The sequence below is a fragment of the Gekko japonicus genome, unplaced genomic scaffold (genome assembly GCF_001447785.1).
Source record: "Gekko japonicus isolate JY-2015 unplaced genomic scaffold, Gekko_japonicus_V1.1 scaffold407, whole genome shotgun sequence".
NCBI lineage: Eukaryota > Metazoa > Chordata > Lepidosauria > Squamata > Gekkonidae > Gekko > Gekko japonicus.
This window is the reverse complement of record NW_015172563.1, coordinates 1,032,411-1,052,747: the sequence shown is the minus strand read 5'-3', so window position 1 is coordinate 1,052,747 and position 20,337 is coordinate 1,032,411. Positions and strand designations below refer to the sequence as shown.

Sequence of the window (20,337 nt, the reverse complement as noted above, 5' to 3'; positions counted from 1 at the left end):
CTTTCCCTCCTTCTTCCCTTCTCTCTCTTTCTTTCCCTCCTTTCCTTCTCTTTCTTTTCCTCTTTCCTTCCTTTGTTCTTTCTCTCTACTCTCTCTGTCTCTCCTTCCTTCTTTCCTCCTTCTGCGGCCCATCTCTAGTGAGAAGGGGTTTAGGCTGGTTGGGGAAGGGAAGGGGAGGCTTTTGAAGATACCTCCCCCCCTTTGCTTCCCCTTCCGACATCACTTCTGGTGATGTCAGGGGGTGTGGCATATGGTAATGAGATATTATGCTAATAGCCTAGTAGCTCATTAGCATACCTTATGCTAATGAGCTCCTGCAGCTCTTTTTCTATGAAATGACCCCTGGATACAACCCTTTCTTAGCCCACTGATGCCAAGGAACTCTGTTTAGGATTGCCTTTGTCTGAAACCCTCCACCTGCAGAAGGTGAAACAAATATCAGATAACCTGTACCCTCCCCCTCCCCATTCCAACAGTGTCCTGCAATGAGCCACGCCAAGCCAGTGTTGATGGTGACAGAAGTATGAGAAAGACAGTGAGCACTGATTGTATGTGCTTGTTTGCCCCCATGTTCACAGGAGGCACAATGTGAATATAGGGCTGATTCCACACTAGCCATTTAATCTGCAATTGTCACGAGTTGATCATTCAGTTTCTAGATAGTGTAGCCAACCCCTTGCTTTCCAGTATTTTCTCCTCTAATTTTCCACCTTTAAAATATGTTATTTGTGGTGATTGTACTTGTAGGAACAGATTTTTATGGGGAATATAGTGCTTTATTAAGTGCTGTGTGCACTCTATTTTAACTCCATTTGCAGCTAAACGTGGCTAGATGTGGCAATTCTGTAGCGGCAACTGTGTACGTGTAATCATCACAGAACACAAGACAATATGATAACGGCTTTTACTAAAAAGGTGCATGTCACTGACATTCCCTTGAAAGCAGCTGCCAACCTAATCCCTAAACTGTGTTTTTAACTACCCAGCATTTCAAGGTCAGTTGGGATGTTTGCACCAGAACAGGAGGGGGGTGGGGAGAATTTTCTCCAAAAGGAATCCTGCAAAATAAACAGGTTGTGATACAGATGTTGCATTCACTAGCATCTTGAGATCACAGCCATCCCCAATTTTTGATGTTTCAGCATATCGGGACAGGGTAAAAGCCGGAACGACCCCCAATTTTTGATGTTTCAGAATATCTATAGTTCTTTTTTTAAAATGTCAGTTCCCCAAACTGCAAAGTCTTACTTGTTGTATATTCTGTAAATGTTTGGAAAGCTTCCATTAACATCAACATCTGAACCAGGCCAGAAGAACGATGCAGATTTTTGTCCTTGATACATAGCTGTCAGCCAAATCTGTTCAAAGAGAGAAAACACTGATGCTCATGAATTCTTTCAATTTATGATCTTTTTCCTTCTAGTTCGTAAAAACATTTAAAAATCACATAGCATTCCATAAAAGATACTATACTTTCCCCTTATACCAACCCTGCTAGTTACTTATACTGTAAGGATTATTCATTGCTTTGATATTCAATAAAATACGTATTTTGAAGACTATTAACCTAGAACACACTTCCCATTCTAAAGGAGTAAAAACAAACATAAAGGATTGCATTAAAATTTCATTTAATTTGACAGATATTAATATAGCTCAGGGCTGTATGCTTAAAATCACCACTTACTGGCTGCCCTAGGTACCACTGTCGTTTGAACTTCTCTTCATTTCTGAGCGTGAAGAAAGCATTTCTCTTGGGCTCATACATTTTATTATCCACTAGACCATGTGATTCAGGATATAGGCCCTGCAAGCAACATGGGAGTAATTATTACCTAGGTATCAACATTGTTTATGCTCCTGTCAACTTAGCAACTTAGGCAACAAAACAAGCCAAGAGAATACTGGCATGATTCCTCTTTAAAAAGCTACAAAAGTTATTTTTAGACTTTGTTACCTAAAAGACAGCTGGTTAGCTTTTCCTCTGCAATGACAGTCTTCAAGGAAATTTGGGTGCTTTCTAAGGCATGCTCTCAGTTCATGTGGAGCAACAGTGAGGCTCAAGAGGGGTTATGGGGAGTATAAAAACAGAATTTCTTTGAAAGGAAAAACAGGGTGTCACCCGTTGAGATACAGATGAATACTAGGAAGTGGATGGGGTCTTAACAGGCATGGAATCGACTGAAAAGTTTGGGAATATATGAAAAAGGCTAACTGGTTTGGTGTTGTAAGCCATTCTGAGACTTTCAAATAGGAAAGGACAAAATCAAAATAAATACTAAGCTGAATGTGTTGTGTTTTGCTACTAACACAAACACATGGTATTTAATTCTTATTCTGCAAAAAGCAGCAGAGCTCATCTAAATAGGCAGAACTCTGCTGACACAGACATCCTTCATGGTTTGGCCCTTGGGGAAGCTTCAGGACCACAAGATTTCTACTCCTCACTTCCTCCTCTCATCACAGATGGCTGAGCAATGTATAAAACAATTTCAGAAAATGAGTGTAGCTGTGAAATGTCTGGATGCTAAGACCAAAGAACAACACCAGAGGATCAGTCAGTATAGTGGGGATGGATGGTAAAGTGTAGTTTGCTCTAGAAATTATTAATTAGCCTGAGTGGAGAGAGAGGGGAGGTACAGCAAGAATTGCAGGAGAAAACCTGAAACATAGTTAACAGTCATTCATGTAGCACCAAACTACAACATTAGTAGGGGTCTGCAATTATTTTTAATGGTATTTTTCGGTTCGGGTCTATTGGACCTTAAAAAAAAAATGAGATTCCCAAAACATCCCGGATCCAAATCCCATACCAAATACCAAAAATCCAGGATTTTTTGGAAATCCCAAAAATTTTCTGGTCCAATAGACCCAAACTGAAAAAATACCAGTAAAAAATACCAGCCTGATCCTGGGGCTGGTGTGGTTTCTTCCTGCAGCCCAGTTTAAACCAAGCAGCAGGAGAAGGCAGCACAGCGCGGCATGAGCTTCCCCACAGGCACAGAGATCCCAGCTGGGCTGCCCTCTCCTGCCACCTGGTTTAAACTGGGTAGAGAGAAGGCAGTGCAGAGCTACGCCAGCAGGGAACTCTCAACTCACCACCGACCCAGCTGATCTTGAGCTGGCTTCTCTTGCAGCTCAGTTTAAACTGTGCTGCAAGAGAAGCCAGCCACCCTTGCTGATCCTCGGGCTGACTTCTGCAGTCCCTTTAAAGTTTAAAGGGACGGCATAAGCCTGCCCTACAAACAGGTGAGAGGCAGGAGCCTCTCCACTGTTTTCAGATCTACCCGAAATTCCCAAATATATTCGGGATTTTCTTGGGATTTTTTTCTGGTTTTCCCAAGAATACCCAGATACACTTGGGAAACCAAAAAATATTGATAAGGTATTATTCAGGTATATTTTTGGCTTGGGTATATCCAAATGCACACCCCTAAACATTATATCCACACCAAATCACTTATTAGTTTGAGATTACAGTGTACTCTAGCATCATCTCATTTGAGGCAGTTATTTTCCAGGTGGCAACAGATATTTTGAGGTCATTAAACCAATGGCATTTTACTTTAGAAATTGTGATCCTGGTATAATTTGGGGGAGCAATGGCCAAAGTCATGCAGAATGATATGAGAACAGCAGTATACATTTTTACATGGGCCTCTGAAAAAAGGCTTGTTGGGGGGGGGAAATACAGAGATTTATTATCTGCAGCTTTGACTCCCTATCCTGACCTGTATGGCCCAGAATAGCCCAAACACGTCAGAACCTGGACACTAAGCAGGGTCAGCCCTAGTTAGTACTTAGATGGGAGACAACCAAGGAAGTCCAGTATTGTTACGCAGAGACAGACAATGGGAAACTACCACTGTTTGTCTCTTGCCTTGAAAATCCTATGGCGTCACCATAAATCCGCTGTGCCTTGATGGCCCTTTCCACCACTCCCATTACTCCCTGCCAGATATTGGCCACAGCTTGACCTTAGGACACCCAGTAGCTGCCCCCCTTACCATTCTTCCCCCTATATTGTCTGATCCCCTGGTGTTGCTTCTTTGGTCTTATCATCCAGGTATTTCACAGCTACGCACATTGTCTGCAAGTATTTTCTAAGCTGCTAAGTGATGCAACCACTACCAAAGGTGACCAAAACTTTTGTGATATTTGCAAAATATGTAGCTACAGGTCTTCTTCTGAAGTCTAAGATTTGACCTTAGGACACCCAGTAGCTGCCCCCCTTACCATTCTTCCCCCTATATTGTCTGATCCCCTGGTGTTGCTTCTTTGGTCTTATCATCCAGGTATTTCACAGCTACGCACATTGTCTGCAAGTATTTTCTAAGCTGCTAAGTGAATGCAACCACTACCAAAGGTGACCAAAACTTTTGTGATATTTGCAAAATATGTAGCTACAGGTCTTCTTCTGAAGTCTAAGATTTTATTCAGTAGCTAGCTACCTACAGGTGCAATTCTAAATACAGAACTCGGTAAGACAGCACTCAGCAAACATGTTTAAAATTATGCTGTAAACATGGGGGTGTTTCAGAAGTCACAGAATGTAATATTTTATAAAATACAACACACTATTTCCATTGAAAGTAAAGGAAACCAGTGCAATTCCTCTTCAGTGTATGCGTGAAATCACACAATGCTCTTACCGTGGCAATGCTGTAATGATTGGGAAATGTTTTTGATGGATACACTGGTCTCATGCCATCAGTGTATGTTCCACATTTTTCTGGTGAAAGAAAAAAATGAAGTTTAATATCTTCAACAATTCCACAGTTACAGATTATATTAATTTTCATATCAAAATGTATAGATTATTAAAAGAATATGGCAATAGAAATATTCAGCAACTCCACTCAACACCAACTCCTCTCAGGTAATTCATTGTTTGGTAGTTGGGTCAACCACAACTACATAGAAGCCTCATCACATCTGCAAGAATCAGCTCTACTCCCAAGTTCAGGCAGTTTTCACCCTGACTATGTGGTTCTTTTGTCTAAGTGAAGTTTGTGCTGGCCTGGTAAAAATCACCCAGATCATGTGACAAACTGCCTCACAATAACTGCCTGTTCTGTAGTGATGTTTTAAGGGACTATCACAACGCTATTTGCCTATTTAAACTGGTCTTCATAAATGTGAACAGAGAAATCTTCATGTGGCAAAATGTCAGAATTAATTTTTCCAGCACAAGTCTTTGTATAAAAGCAATACATACAGGCACACACAGACACAAAACAAGTACCGTGTTTCCCCGAAAATAAGACACTGTCTTATATTTATTTATTCTCAAGAAGACACACTAGGGCTTATACCACAAATGCATAGAAATCCTGCTAGGTCTTATTTTGGGGGAAACAGGGTATTAAGAAAGTTGGTTATTATTTAGTATATAGTTTATTATTACCCTGCATTCCAAGGTTAGGCGGGTATTCCAGAAGTGATGTCATCACATCAGCGACAAAGAAAGTTGGTTATTATTTAGTATATAGTTTATTATTACCCTGCATTCCAAGGTTAGGCGGGGATGTCATCAACGGAATGACATCAATTCCAGAAGTGATGTCATCGCATCAGCGACATCAGGGCAATGCTCTACTTTTGGGGCAAAACTCTATGGTAAAAATGGCTACAAACCATAGAGTTTTGCCCAAAAAGTAGAGCATTGTCCCTGACATCACCAATGGATGCCTTTTTGGGGGTGGGGTTTCCCCCGATGCCCGAGTCCGCAAAAGCAAAGGATCCCCCGCCCCCACCTGGGGACTGGCAAGCCTAATGCCAATTATCACTTTAAACATTAACTAATGCTGCTTATATGAGCTGAAGCATTAACATTTTAAAAAAGATGTTCCAGCAGCTGATTGAAAAGCTGGAAGAGTAATGTACAACAATCACTGAGACTGAAAGCAGGATTGTGCATTTATGCACAAAGCTGTTAACAGTCTCCCTTGTGAGGGTTCAAAAGTAAGAAAAAAACTCATTTAACATCAATCTGAATTTAGGAGGATTAATGATTACAAATCCATTTAAATGAGGCAAATTCACAACTATAAATTATAACTAGCAACAACCAAGATCTGAAAAATTGAGCAACTAGCTTTGAATTCTCAAGACATTTGGCTTTTACTTCTCACATAGCAGCATTTCTTCCTCCCTGCATAAACAGAACTGCTTTTGATGCTCATAGTACTTTAAAAATCACATCCAGATTATGACTTGTACAGGGAGGTATTTGAAGAACAAACAGTTCTGCTGCTCAAAGAAAAAAAATTAAATATCCCATTAGGCACACACCCCCTTTTGCCTGGTGATGTAAGGACTCAGAGATCTCCATTCCAACTTGTATCTAACAAAGGCAACTTTGACACTTGATAGCTGATACTCAAAAAATCTTGTTGGCCTCTAAAGTTACTGAACTTGAATCTAGTTGTTCTACCGTTCAACAGAAACTATGAAACTTATGTAAAATGAGAAATACCGTACCATAAAATCCACAAAAGATCTTAGCAACCTGCCTTTCTCTCACTCTTAATTTCTGGAACCCTTCTGTGGAAGTTTAAACTTTAGGTTTTTATGGAAAATCATATTAATTAATTTATAGACATAAATTTCAGCACAGCAACAAGAATGGCAAGGTCTTTTCCACTGCCCATGTACCGCCATTGTTTTCCACTGTTTCAACAAACAGAACATGATGGAGAACAGACAATATGAACAATGTAGTAACATCATCATTTCCTTTTCCCAATAATCCAGAGCTAGAAAGCCAAGTAAGTTGTATGTGCATTGTTAAATATATATTTCTGAGCAACTTAATGTCTGTCTCTCTTCTGTGTTTTAATATTTTATCCAATACTGACTCCTAAAAAACCTTGAGGAGGCAAACAGTCCTGTCTCATGTAACTTTCCTTGTTTAGGAATGTGGTTTCGGAAATGTGCAAGATAATTACTGCCCAGCCACAGAAACAGTTGCTTAACCACGTCAGTGCTTTGTGGAACTCAAGAATGTCTCTTGCCTCTTTACTGATCCTGTGCTGCAAAAACAACTGTGGTATCATAGGTCAAAAGGAGTTTATGGAGGGTATAAGAAATTCAAGTGAGAAAATTAGGAAAAAACACAGCTTGGATTTTTTTTAAAAAAATATTTCAACATGCTGTCTCTCAGACAGAGAAACTACTCACGTAATTTGCTAATAACAGGAAGAAGTCCACCCCATGTGTGCAAATACTCAGCCCTGAATCCATCCAAAGAAAACAACAACACCGGAGGCTTTGTAAATCTGAGCAATTAGAAATGAGACAGTTAGAAACAAATATCTGATATTTATTAGCTCATTTTCTAGACACTTTTTCAGTCTGGGACTACTCTGTTGATGTGTATCCCAAGATGAATTGGGACAGAGACAACTCTAACCAAACAAAAATACTTGGATCAACTTCAGTTATATATGTCAAGCTTTTTCACTCTGTGGAGGAGACCAGAAGTCTAGAGGAGGCAGAACTAACCAGAAATGGTTTAAGCATAGACCAAGGAATATCAAGAAGAATGCTGTATAACAGACTAGCAAAAAATATATATATTACTGTTAGCAATGGCAGCAATATTTATTTTATTTATTATGTTTATACCCCGCCCATCCCACAAGCAGGCTCAGTAAGCAATGCCAGAAACTCTGGCTGTCCTCATTGACCACAAGAAGGACCTTTAAGACACAGTGGGAAGGAGGATGGAGAAGGGCAATCCTGAAGTGTGGCATATGTTTTAAGAATACTGAAATGTGTTGGGACATGCTCAAATTCAGTCAAAATATCAGGCTGAATACTAGGAGAACCTAATTTAGGATGCAATCCTATGCACAGTTAGCCAGGAGTAAGCACCCTTCAGGATAGTGGGGCTTACTTCTGAGAAGACATGCACAGACTAAGGTGTTACTATTGTTCTTTATCACATAGGATCTTCAAGAACAAGATAGACAACTAATTGGTTGTAGACATCATCCATAAGACAAGAATCTGGATGATTTCCTAAGGTAAATTTAGCTTTATAGCCAAAAGTGGTGATCACTGGAGATGGACATTGGAACTAGGGATGGGCAGGAACCAGAAAAATGAAAGTCTTTGGAGGTTTGTGGCTCATGAAACTCATGAAACGTGAACTTCCACGGACTCTCCCGGGCTAAGAACCAGTTAGTAGTTCGTGAGGTCCATGATGCAATGAGACCCAGAAGTGGGCTCAGAAGGCATTCCAGACCAAAATACCAGGTGATATCAGGAGGTCCAGCAGTGGGGCCAGGACATAAAAGCTGGCAGTCCTGTTCTGCAATAAGACCATTTAAATTGTGAGGGCTCCTAGTGTCCTGGCCCCACTGATGGACCTCCTGATATTGTCTGGTATTTTTGGCCACTGTGTGACAGAGTGTTGGACTAGATGGGCCACTGGCCTGATCCAATATTGGCTTCTCTTTTGTTCTTAGCATTTATTATGAAAAAAAATTAAACGGTTAAAAGTATGTCTTAGACATTACAATATTTTTAAAAGCTGTATTAATATGAATCCTAAGGCAAAGGTCTTAACACTCTTCTTGATTAAAGAAAAGAAATCTGATTTGGATCACAGGTCTTGGTGCTTCTAATCTGAGGTTTCCCCAAAATATTTTGGTTTGTAAGCCTCATCACTGTGTTTACAGCGAAGCCACATATGCCACAAAAATGCTTTCTCACAAGAAGCTTTCAACAGCTATGGCTAAAAGTCATTTAAAGCCACTAGCATTCCACAGTCAGCAGTACATATAAAAGACATTTCCTTCTTTGAAATCTCGGGGGGGGGCCTCTATATGTGTCATGGCTGATAAAAGCCTTCCAGGGAGAAAATTACATTAGCAATTTGGGTAATCACTGTACAGAAATATTTACATTATCAGACTTAAACAACCTTTCTTTCCTTTTAAAAAGATGTAAAATCAAATTTAAATATCCTCACCCATCTGGACACTGGGGTTCCTTAATGTCCTTACATTCTTCTTGAAGCCAGCTGGTCTTTCCTTATTTAAGAAAAGAGATTTTATTTCAAATATTACATCAATCTGGGGTTTTTTGGAAGAGAAAAAAACAACGAACTGATTGAAATGGAAAATTAATGAATCTACTCATTTTCAATGCAATCCTAATCAGTTACATCCTTCTAAATCCATTTAAACCAACAGGTTTACCATGGTGTATATCTGCCTAGGACTGTACTGTTAATTCCTTCTAAAATATTCAAAACTGTGCAATTTAAGGTGGGAAAGTAAAAAATCCTACTGGGGATGTCCAGGATCTTGCACGTATTTAAGGAAACTCTTTGATCCTTGCCTATATTACTTGATATGGTTGAAATATTCAGTGACAAGAAGTAATCACTGAATCTGGGCAACAGTAAACTTGAGTGACTTCCCCCATGCCCCTAAATGAAGCTTTAACCATCCAAGATTGCATTCAGCTATAACCACAGATCATTTTCTGTCATTATATTTCAGTGACAAACCATGGCTAGTTACTTTCCAGTCTGTAAAGGTGTATGTACCTTATATTGCCTTATAGTTTTCAACTGCCCCTTCAAATTTCAGCTCTTTTTTGTTCAAGCCCTAGATAGCTCAGAAAGTGTTGTATAAAAATGCCCAAAGGCTGATGAAGACTACTCCATTATTGCTCTTTACATCTTTTAAGGACACAAACATAAATTAGGAAGATTTTTTTTTTTTACCTTCGCAAACTGAATAATAATTGACGCAGCAATTATCATTTTTCACACAGTCATCTGAACAGGAGCAGTGATATTCTGTCCGGTTCTTCTCACCACACCGAAACTTTGTACAGGTCCATATGTGAGCTACAATCAAAACCAAGCAACCCACTTTTAGTTAAATAGGGCTTAACTGCATAACTCGAACACATATGAATATAACCGCATGCCAACTCTTCTGACACTTTATTTAAAAAGATACATTTAAGAAGTCAGCAATTTTCACTTTGGCTTCCTAAATTTGTAGAAAAGATGACACAGGAAAAGCAGGAAAGCCCTTAATTGTTTTAATGGTTTAGCTCTTGCCTGTCAGAATACAGTTTCATGTTCATGCTGACAACAAGGACATAAAATCTAGCTGAAGACACTGAAGTCATCAAACACCAATTTATTCACTACCACGTCTTCCTGCTTTCCTCCACAGAATATTTTTGTCTTTTTCTTTTTGGTGAGTGTATATGTGTATGTGTGTGCGCCTGGAAAACACGGTTGACTTCTGGTAACCCCTGCATTCCCATCAGTACAGCTGTGTCAAGAATTGGAACAATTGGGGGGAAAAGTCTTACCAGGTTCTATACAGGCTTCTTGGAAATCTAAACAGCAGTTTTCAAGTTTAACACATTCACTGTCACAGCGGCAGCTTCCAAATGTTCTCTCAAAGCAGCGGCCTTTGCAGGTTTTGACTGAAATGTTTAACATGGAATGCATCTTCAGTATCATGGCCTGAACACTGATATTACATTAATTAACATTCAATACTGGTTTGGAATAGACAAAGAGTAAACTGATCTTAATAGACTACCAAAATGAAAATGCCACTGATGTTGTATATGCATTTGTTTGTGGTGTGAAGCCTGCAAAACAGTGCAGCTATGTAACATCCCTTTATTTCAAAGGACTTCTGCACAAGCTACAATTCAAATAAATGTCAATTGGATACAAAAAAGGGCTTTGTGGATTCTGCACCCATGGGTTTGATTGTCCCTATCAAGGAATTTAGGTCAGAATAATCTGAACTAGAAGATGTAATTTCTACCAACACTACCACCAGACAGTTCTAGGATTAAACTCATTCATCCAGTTCGGGCCTTAAAAATGTTCACAATCACCAGGATTTCTTCCACATACAGCTCTTGCTCCATGTCTTCCCCAACCCCCCCCCCAAAAAAGAGGGTTTCCACATAAAATCACTGTACAGTCATCTACCTTGCAAGTTTCCCTCAGCGTCAACCTGCAGTTTCCCCAAACCTGCTTTGGTATTATTTGTTTGTTTGATTGATTGATTTATAGACTGCCCTCCCCGTGTGAAGGCCTTGGGGCAGTGAACAACATATTCAATAAATACATTTACAAATCCAATTTAAACAGTTAAAAACAATAAGTTCTATAACTATTTCAGATGGCTTAAAGGACCAATTTATGTCCTTACCCCAGGAGGGGAGAGGAGGGATGGGAGGCTTGATGAAAAACCATTGCTGTGCTCAACCATAGGCCTCTCCTCCACTTGCACCTGCTGATGTGACCTTGGGTCAGTCACAAGCTCTGGCACAGCTGTCCTTGAAAAAGAGCAGTTTGTGTCAGAGTTCTCTCAGCCCCACCCACCTTACAGGGTGTCTGTTGTGGGGAGGGGAAGGGAAAGGAGTTTGTAAGCCGCTCTGAGACTCCAAGTGAGGGGTATAAATCCAATCTCTTCTTCTTCTTCTTCTTCTTCTTCTTTTCCCTCAGATTGTCATGGCCCCGCCCCCAGCGTGCCCGGCGTCGTCATGTCACTTCCTGGTGACGTGGATGCGGTGCGCACGCGCGCTCCATGATCAGCCCGGGAGGAAGGTAACACTTGGCAACCCTACCCTGCAGGGCTGCACTAGGTCCCACAGGGCACAGATGTCATTACCACCAGGTTGGTGCCAGGACCAAAAAAGCCCTGGCTCTAGTCAAGGATAGCTGAATATCTTTTTGGGCCAGGGATCACCAGGAGGTTCTTCTCCCTAAAGCCTAATGCTCTTCTAGAGGTATCCCAGGAGAGGTGGTTCCATAAGATCTTTCCTTGCGATGGGTTGGGGATGAATGTGGACAGGAAGGTGTGGATTTTATCCACATCCAGTGTAATTTCTCCACATTTTTCCTTGTGCATGCCACATACACACACAAGCAGCAACCTTTTTGCCATGTTTTTCTTTTATTGAAGGATGACAAATGGCAGACGTAAGGCAAAACAACAGAAAATCCCCATGTGGAGGTTCCATTGCTACTGCACAGCCTTTGCAGCCATGAGAGCAAAATGGGGAAACCACCTCCATGTGGAAACAATCTAGGAAAATGAGACCCCTTCTGAAATACAGTGTATTAAAAACGGCTGTATCATGTCACTTCATTATATAGTTGACCCCAAATCCATCTACTTCAGTCAAGTAAAATATCATGCAAGAGTTACACTGCAATCTTCCTGCAATCATTTCCAAGGAATTTGCTCCTAGTGGGACCCTCTTTGCTGCGTTCTCCATGGTTGTTCCAGCACCCATCAATGTTCCTTTAACAGCATGATCGCCCCACCACACATACAGCAGCTCTGTGAGGAAGGTCAGACTGAAAGCAACCGGCCTAAGGTCACTGGGTGAGCTGTCATGGCACAGTGGGGACTCAAACCTAGTACAATGTTACTATCTGATATTTTTTAAGGCAGAAAGATGGTAATGGGAAGGGAACTACCAAATGTATCAATACAAACTCTTTCACAGGCAACAATATGTTTCCATTATGACTTGATCCAGGGCTCTTTTTGTAGAAAAAGTCCAGCAGGAACGCATTAGCATAATAGACCACACCCAACAGCAGAAACTCATTAGCATATTAGGTCACACCCCTGACAACACAGCTCATTAACATATTAGGCCGTACCCCCATGTTACCAGAAGTGTCATCATCCAGCCACACCCATCTTTTGCTTCTTAGTCTGTTTACCCTGTTTGTTGTCAAAACCCAGGGCTTTTCTTGTAGCAGGAACTCCTTTGCATGTTAGGCCACACACCCCTAATGTAGCCAGTCCTAATGAGTTTCTGCTGTTGGGTGTGGCCTATTATGCTAATGAGTTTCTGCTGGGTGTGGCCAACTCGGGAGCCAGCTGGAACTCCGTTCCTGTGCGTTCCTGCCCAAAAATAGCCCTGCTTGATACTAATAGAAATGTTAGGCCTGAGACCTTGAGTTGGTTGTACATTTGAACATATGAAACTGACTTAATATTGAGCTAAGACTACTGGCCCATCAGGTCAGCACTCTCACTGGCAGCAGCTCTCCAGGGTCTCCGGCAGAGGTCTTTCACATCATCTGCCAACTGATCCCTTTACCTGGAGTTGCCAGGGATTGAACCTGGGACTTTCTGCATGCAAATCAGATGCTCTACCACTGAGCCATGGCTGCTCCCATAATTTGTTTTGATGAACCAGAAAATGTACTGATTCTATTGGAGTCTTAAGGAGCTGTTTCAAAATAATATGTTATATAGAGCAGAGATATTCTGGCGGAACAATGAACTGTTTGAATTACCTCCTCTATTCCTCATTAGTTCTGTACCCACGCTTTTAAATTCTTAACCATTTGAGTTATTTGTTTCTCATAGTTGAGTTCAGTTATTTTCCAATAATACAGAGAAACAAAAACATTTTGAGTTGCTACGATAAACCCCTAATGCAAGATACTTTTTTATGTCAATGGGAACTCCTCAAAATGTGTATGCTAGAATTTCCTGTAATTACCATCTCTTGTACAGCTAGGCTTCAGTCCAAATATGCATCCTAAAATTGTTGTTAGCACAATGACACACAATACCTAGAACATAAAAGAAAGACATAGTTAACTGACAGTAAACAACAATGATATGTCATCTCCAATCTTGCAAAACAGAAGTATTGTTTCTAATTACTTTTACTTGACAAAGTTTGATTTGTTTTTTTCCACAGCAAGCCCAGGCATTCTGGGTTCGATTTCGCATTCATGTTGTCAACACGTAACCCATGCAATCCAGCAAATGCAGCAAACATACAAAATATTCTTTGGAAGCTTATGGTAGGAGGATGAAAACAGTAATCAGAATTCTTCATAAAAGCTCACTCTATACTGTAAAACTACAAATGCCTCTCTTTTTTTTCAAATCAAGGCACAGTAACTTGCCTTGCTATTAGCCACAAGGTATAGATAGGGACTCTGGGGCAAGTGATGCTCGGTCATCTTGGTGCTTGGGGGGGGGGTCAACAGTGGGAGGGCTTCTAATGTCCTGGCCCCACTGGTGGACCTCCTGATGGCACTGGTATTTCTGGCCACCGTGTGATACAGAGTGTTGGACTGGATGGGCCTTTGGCCTGATCCAACATTGGCATATCTTATGTTCTTATGTAACTTCTCAATTTGGATTTTGGACTAGCATTTCTCCAAGAGCACTGTCTCTCCACCTCCGAACAGCAAACTGGAGTTTCAAAAGCTATTTGTGGCCTGCAGGCCTTGCTGTTCCAAGAAAAGTAGCTAGACAGGTATAATCTTTATATTTAAAATTTATTACACTCATTTTGAGTAGTTGATTTAAGGTTTTTTAAACAATTAGCTGAACTTTGCATTAAAATATAGGATCGTTTCCAATGAGCCACATATAGAAATGCTTTCTTAGGGTTGCCAGTTCTGGGTTGGGAGATTCCTGGAGATTTTGGGGGTGGACTCTGGGAAGGGAAGGGCTTTGGGAGGAGAGGGACCTCAGTGGAGTATAATGCCATAAAGTCCACCTTCCAATGCCAGTTTTCTCCAGGAGAACTGATCTCTGTGACTTAGAGACCAGTTGCAATTCTGGAGCTCTCCAGCCACTACCTGGACACTGGCAACCCTAGCTTTCCTGCCTTGACCTTCCTGCAGCAGTCCCAGCAATGTCCCCAGAAATGTTTTTCCCCCCCTAGGAGTCAGGGGGTCCTTGCAGATGGCTTGAGATGTGGTCTGCAGAGAGAAGAAGTAAGCAGAACAGTGACAAGTTTCCACCCACAGAAATGGCCTTGCACTCCTGCAATAACAGATTTGGATCCAGCCCACAGAAAAAAAATATATTCCGGCAGTTATGAAGTAATGATGTCAGAAAGTTGAAGTATTTTTAAGGGAAATCCAGACAGGTGGTTTACTGAAAACTGGATGATCCCTAAACACTACCGTGGCACCACTCTAACTATTGCATGTCATCGTTCTGAAGAGTTTCATATTACCATGGATAACTCATGAGCAATCCCCACAATATCATCATGCTCAGGAAATGGCATGAATCTCTTCCTGTGGTCAGGAAGTCTTACAGAAATGACCATGTTACTATTAAGCTGGACCGATTCATGTCATTCTGGTGTACTTGTGCAAACCACACACAAGGCAGATTCACAGCACCACAAGCCATAGAATATTTCAAAAATATTATTGTTTTTACTACGGACTAGAAAAATCTCAGGATCAATGCATGGTATCCAGAATTTGGGGAAAAAAACCTGAGCAAAAATTGTCTTGACTTCAGAATAAAAAATCTAACTGAACCTGAACATCTGATTCCCCCCCCCCAATTCGTTCATTTTGTGGGGCACACAATATTTTTACTTAATCCTGTAAATAATTAGAGTGAGTATCTGTGTAGTCCATAGATGCACGTCCATTGTGAATTACAAATAATAAAGTAACCACTTTTAGTAGGGATGTTTCTTTGCTCAACTGCTTTTTACAAGTGGCATAAAAACATTCCAACTTCAAACATTCAAAGATGTATAAGAAACAGAAAGCCAAAGTACCTTGGGTTTTCTATATACATGAATTTCCATGATGCCCAAGAAGTATGAACGCCTTGGTTATTGACATGGTTAAAATTAAAATGTATAGAAAAGGAATTATAAACTATGTACACCTTCATAATCATCTTCTTCCCTACTTGTCACATTTGGTCTTTGCCACAACTTTACTACCTTTCCCAACCCTCAAAGGCACAACGTATTTTATGGATTGTCTCAAAGCACGGGAAAGGAAGCATGGCATACTTCCTGTTCCTTTCCCACCCTTTAAATTCCCACACAATCATGACCTGTCAAACTCTCATAGTCTTAACTTTGCACAACTTCAGTGCTTGCTCAGTCCTTTGCTTCCTTATGATTATATACCAGCATTGCCAAGGAAAGTAGTTTGGAGAGCCAGACTGATGTAGCGGTTAGGAGCACGGACTCTAATCTGGGAGAACCCAGTTTGATTCCCCACATCTCCACATGCAACTGTTGGTGTGACCTTGGGTCAATCATAAGTGCTTTCAGAGCTGCTCTCAAGGGCAGTTCTTGCGAGAGCTCTCTCAGCCCCACCTACCTCACAGAGCATCTGTTGTGGGGAGGGGAAGGGAAAAAGATAGTAAGGCACTATGAGACTCCTTCAGGTAATGAAGGGCGGGGTATAAATCCAATCCTTCCTCTCCTCCTCATCTCATAATCAGTGGGGGAGAGTTTTGTTGCCAACATCTAGCAGTGTGCAGGCAGGTGATATGTATTCCACAACAGGACCAAATTTGTGCATGTACATTTTGCAAGAAAGCAATTGAACATCTTAATATACATAAATCTCTGAATCAGAATATGTGTCTATATATCACTTGGTAACTCTAACCAAGACAAGACAAAACCAAAAGCTTGATTCAAATTTCATTGCCACCTTGCATTAAGGCTTTAACCACATACCACTAGATATTACCCTGTTGCCATGCTATATCAATCATTCTGTCTGCTGTTGGGAATGACTGATGTACTGCACAATATTCAACTGTACAGTAGATACAGATTTAGTCACTGGTTCATATACTTGAATTTTCACTGTATCTCCACAATACATCATAAGTAGTTTAATATTAGTTACTTCTGCAATGCCATTTTTTTCATGTATTAAGTCCTCAATCTAGATAAGGCAATGAGTCAGCCTAATGAACACTGAAATATCAGATACTGTTTGTGCTAAACTAAAAAAAAAACCCTTGATATCTAAGAAGCTTCGTTTCAGGTAAATGTAGCATAATGTTGCATGGAGTTCCATTTTTTCTTCTTCTTCTGCATTTAATGAAATCAACTTTAATTAAATCAACTTCACCAGCTTAGTCAGACAGGTGAGTGTGAAGAGGCTACTAGACTTGTTAGGGTTGTCAGCTCTGGACTGGGAAATACCTGGAGATTTTGGGGGTGGAGGCTGGGTAAGGCAGGGTTTGGGAAGGGAGGGACCTCAGCCAGGTATAATGCTATAGGGTCTAGCCTCCAAAACAGCCATTTTATCCAGGGAAACTAATCTTTCTCATTTGGAGAGGAGTTATAATTCCAGGACTTGTACATTGCTTTATTAATTAAAATAATTCCCCATTTAATTAACTTATAACAAAAATAATAATAATTTCCTTTCATTTTGTTCCAGTTTTCTTTGTTATTGCAGTGTCTGCCTCTAGTGGTTTCACTTTTACAAGGAAGTCAGTATTTTCCTAATAAAGGCATAGCGCTTCTTGCTCGGGGTGGGGGGGGAGGCACATTCTGGGCTTGCTTGACTTGAATGCTAGTATTATAGTTACAAATGTGAAGAACTCCAGTTGTGAAGTATATTGTTGGGACTTTGCCTTCCTCTCTTCTCCCAATGCTTGCTATGCTGTGCCAAATTTTCCATTGTAGTCTGGGTTCTCTTGCTTGTCTGCTGCTTCCCAGACCTTATCCACCACCACCCCATGCAAGCAAATCTACCTCAAGGTCTTTCTGCCACCGCCGCCACCTACAACACCAAAAGCCTTATCCTCTTTGTGCCAACAAATACCCTTGCCTCTTCAGTCAGCTTGAAAAACAGTAATACAAGGAAGAGACAAAGTGGCTGCAGTGCTGCCTGTGTTACTGTTTGGAATTTTTCCTATCAATTTTCCCATAGACTTTAATATTAAACATGGCACCCTTTCATTGCTTGTAAAGAGTGGGGGGCTTTATCTATCTAAAATTTGGCAATATGGGTGTCCTAGGGGAGTGCTACTATCTCCCTGAGTTTTGTCCAATTTGGATGCAAAACAACAAGAAAAGGCAGAGGGGTCCATTGAAATTAATAGGAAATAATAGCAAAATAGTATTATGACACTGGTAATGAAAGGAACAATAATGGAACAAAACCCAATAATGAAACAGTCCCTTTCGGAGTTAATAACAAAAACCAAAGAATGAAACAAACTCCCTTGCACAAGTCTAGGGGCTACTGAGCCCTTTCTCCTCTGACCTACCTAGCCTTTAAAAAAAGCAGTAAGGAATCGTAGGGTTACACACAACATATAGTTGAACCTGTATTTAAATGGTAGGCTGTCAATCATATTTTATTTATTAAAAAAGTCCTCAAGCTCAGATACAGAAGAATTTCACCTCTAAATGTTTGAGTGGCAAAACAAGGAATTTTACATAATTAAAATTTAAACACAGGTAAATAATATTGGGGAGGGAGAGACTGCAAATGTTGAAGTGGTTATGACTTCCCCATTCACCGTAGCCTCCACCCATTCTTGAGCACAGTTTCAGTGTGGCTATGCAATGATACAGTGCAATTAAAAGGAGTATTTTGCAGTTGTTTTTGGTTTGCTGCCGGAAAGAAGAAAATATCTCATTTTATTTTAAAATGTGTTTTTGTGTATGTTTGTATTGGAACAAGCTTTTGTATTCTAGGCATCTTTCCCCTTATTACATCCTTTGTGTGGGAGTAAGATAGAAAGCATTGCCCGTTAAACATTATGGGCACTGACAGATAGCTGGGGAAACCTTTTTTCATGCTGGACACTGAACACTTGGTCAACACAATTAGGAAGCAGCAAACCTACACAAATGTGTATATAAGCTTTCCTATCCATAGCCATGTTTGCACTTCTGTCCATAAGCATTTCTGGGACATACTGCGTTAGATCTTACCAATCACAAGCATGAAGAGTCTGAGGGTGCTCGTCTTTGCTGCCCTCTCCTTCTACAAATAAATAATAAATACAAAGAGCCCATTGTGATGATCCCACCTCTAAAAAGCTAATGCTGAACACTGAGATACTCTCCTGTACAAAATGCTATGTAGCACAGGGGCATGTCATGAGGGAATTTGGTGAAATTACTCTTGCACTAGTGAAGAAACATCACAGACCTTCCAGAATCCTATCTCATTGAATTGCCAGTGCTAGCTCAGCCATGTTTTGTCTTTCTGTTATTATGTTTCACTGAAAAAAAGATTCCATTTTTTATTCTCTTGCTCAGACCCAGCATAAAAATGTCTATTTAAAAAGTAACAGCCATTCAGCACATTAACTTATAACATGGTATTTTCTTAATTTTATTAAGTATTCTCTGTGGAATTCCATCTCAGTGTAAATATGTATGAAACCAGTCCCATTTCTTTGAAAGACCATTTGGATATGTGAAAATGTGCTGCAATAGTCTCCCTCCCACATATCCCCTACCTCTCTTAATCATATGAAACATTTTAATTCTTCTTGCCATTTTCTCTCCTTCAAGTCTATTTTTCCCTTTGCACATTCCAATTGTTATGAAATTATCCCCTCCTGAAGAGCGAAAAATGCTCCTACCTATTTTCATTGAACTACAGATTCTGCTGGATGGCCCAGGCTAGCCCTAGTTAGTATTTAGATGGGAAACCATCAAGTAAACCCAGGGTTGCTACACAGAGGCAGGCAATGGCAAACCAACTCTATTTGTGTCTTGCCTTGAAAACCCAAGTAAGCTGCACCTCAATGGATGTTGCAAAGAACAATAATGCATAGGAACCTGGAATGTAAGATCTATGAATCAAGGTAAGCGTGACGTGGTCAACAATGAGATGGCGAGACTGAACATCGACATCTTGGGAATCAGTGAACTAAAGTGGACAGGAATGGGCGAATTCAACTCAGAAGACCATTATATCTACTACTGTGGCCAAGAATCCCATAGAAAAAATGATCTGGCCTTTATAGTAAACAAGAGTGTGTGAAAGGCAGTAATGGGATACAATCTCAAAAGCGACAGAATTATCTCGGTCCGAATCAAAGGCAAACTATTCAACATCACAGTAATTCAAGTCTATGCCCCAACCACTGATGCAGAAGAGGCTAAAGTGGACTGGTTCTATGAAGACCTACAACACCTCCTAGAAGTAACACCAAAAGAAGATGTCCTCCTCATCATAGGAGACTGGAATGCTAAAGTAAGATGTCAAAAGGTAACCGGAATAACAGACAAGTTTGGCCTTGGAGAACAAAATGAAGCAGGGCAAAGGCTAAGAGAGGTTTGTCAAGAGAACACACTGGTCATAGCGAACACCCTCTTCCAACAACCTAAGAGGCAACTCTACACATGGACATCACCAGATGGGCAACACCGAAATAAGATTGATTATATAACTTGCAGACAAAGATGGAGAAGCTCTATCCAATCAGTAAAAACAAGACCTGGATCTGACTGTGGCTCAGATCATGAGTTACTCATTGCAAAATTCAGGCTTAAACTGAAGATAGTTGGGAAAACCACTAGGCCACTCAG

At 40.5% G+C, this 20,337-nt stretch overlaps 1 protein-coding gene across 1 annotated transcript in view; it reads right to left on the bottom strand.

Moving 5' to 3' along the window:
- Nucleotides 1–20,337, bottom strand: part of ENPP1 (ectonucleotide pyrophosphatase/phosphodiesterase 1) — a 62,324-nt gene that overhangs the window by 32,444 nt on the left and 9,543 nt on the right. The window contains exons 2-9 of the mRNA XM_015421254.1: nt 13,531–13,603; nt 10,348–10,464; nt 9,743–9,868; nt 8,981–9,041; nt 7,183–7,280; nt 4,653–4,732; nt 1,688–1,807; nt 1,249–1,358 (exon numbers count right to left, since the gene is read on the bottom strand). Coding sequence (XP_015276740.1) covers nt 1,249–1,358; nt 1,688–1,807; nt 4,653–4,732; nt 7,183–7,280; nt 8,981–9,041; nt 9,743–9,868; nt 10,348–10,464; nt 13,531–13,603 — 785 coding nt within the window. The remainder of the gene's footprint in view (nt 1–1,248; nt 1,359–1,687; nt 1,808–4,652; nt 4,733–7,182; nt 7,281–8,980; nt 9,042–9,742; nt 9,869–10,347; nt 10,465–13,530; nt 13,604–20,337) is intronic.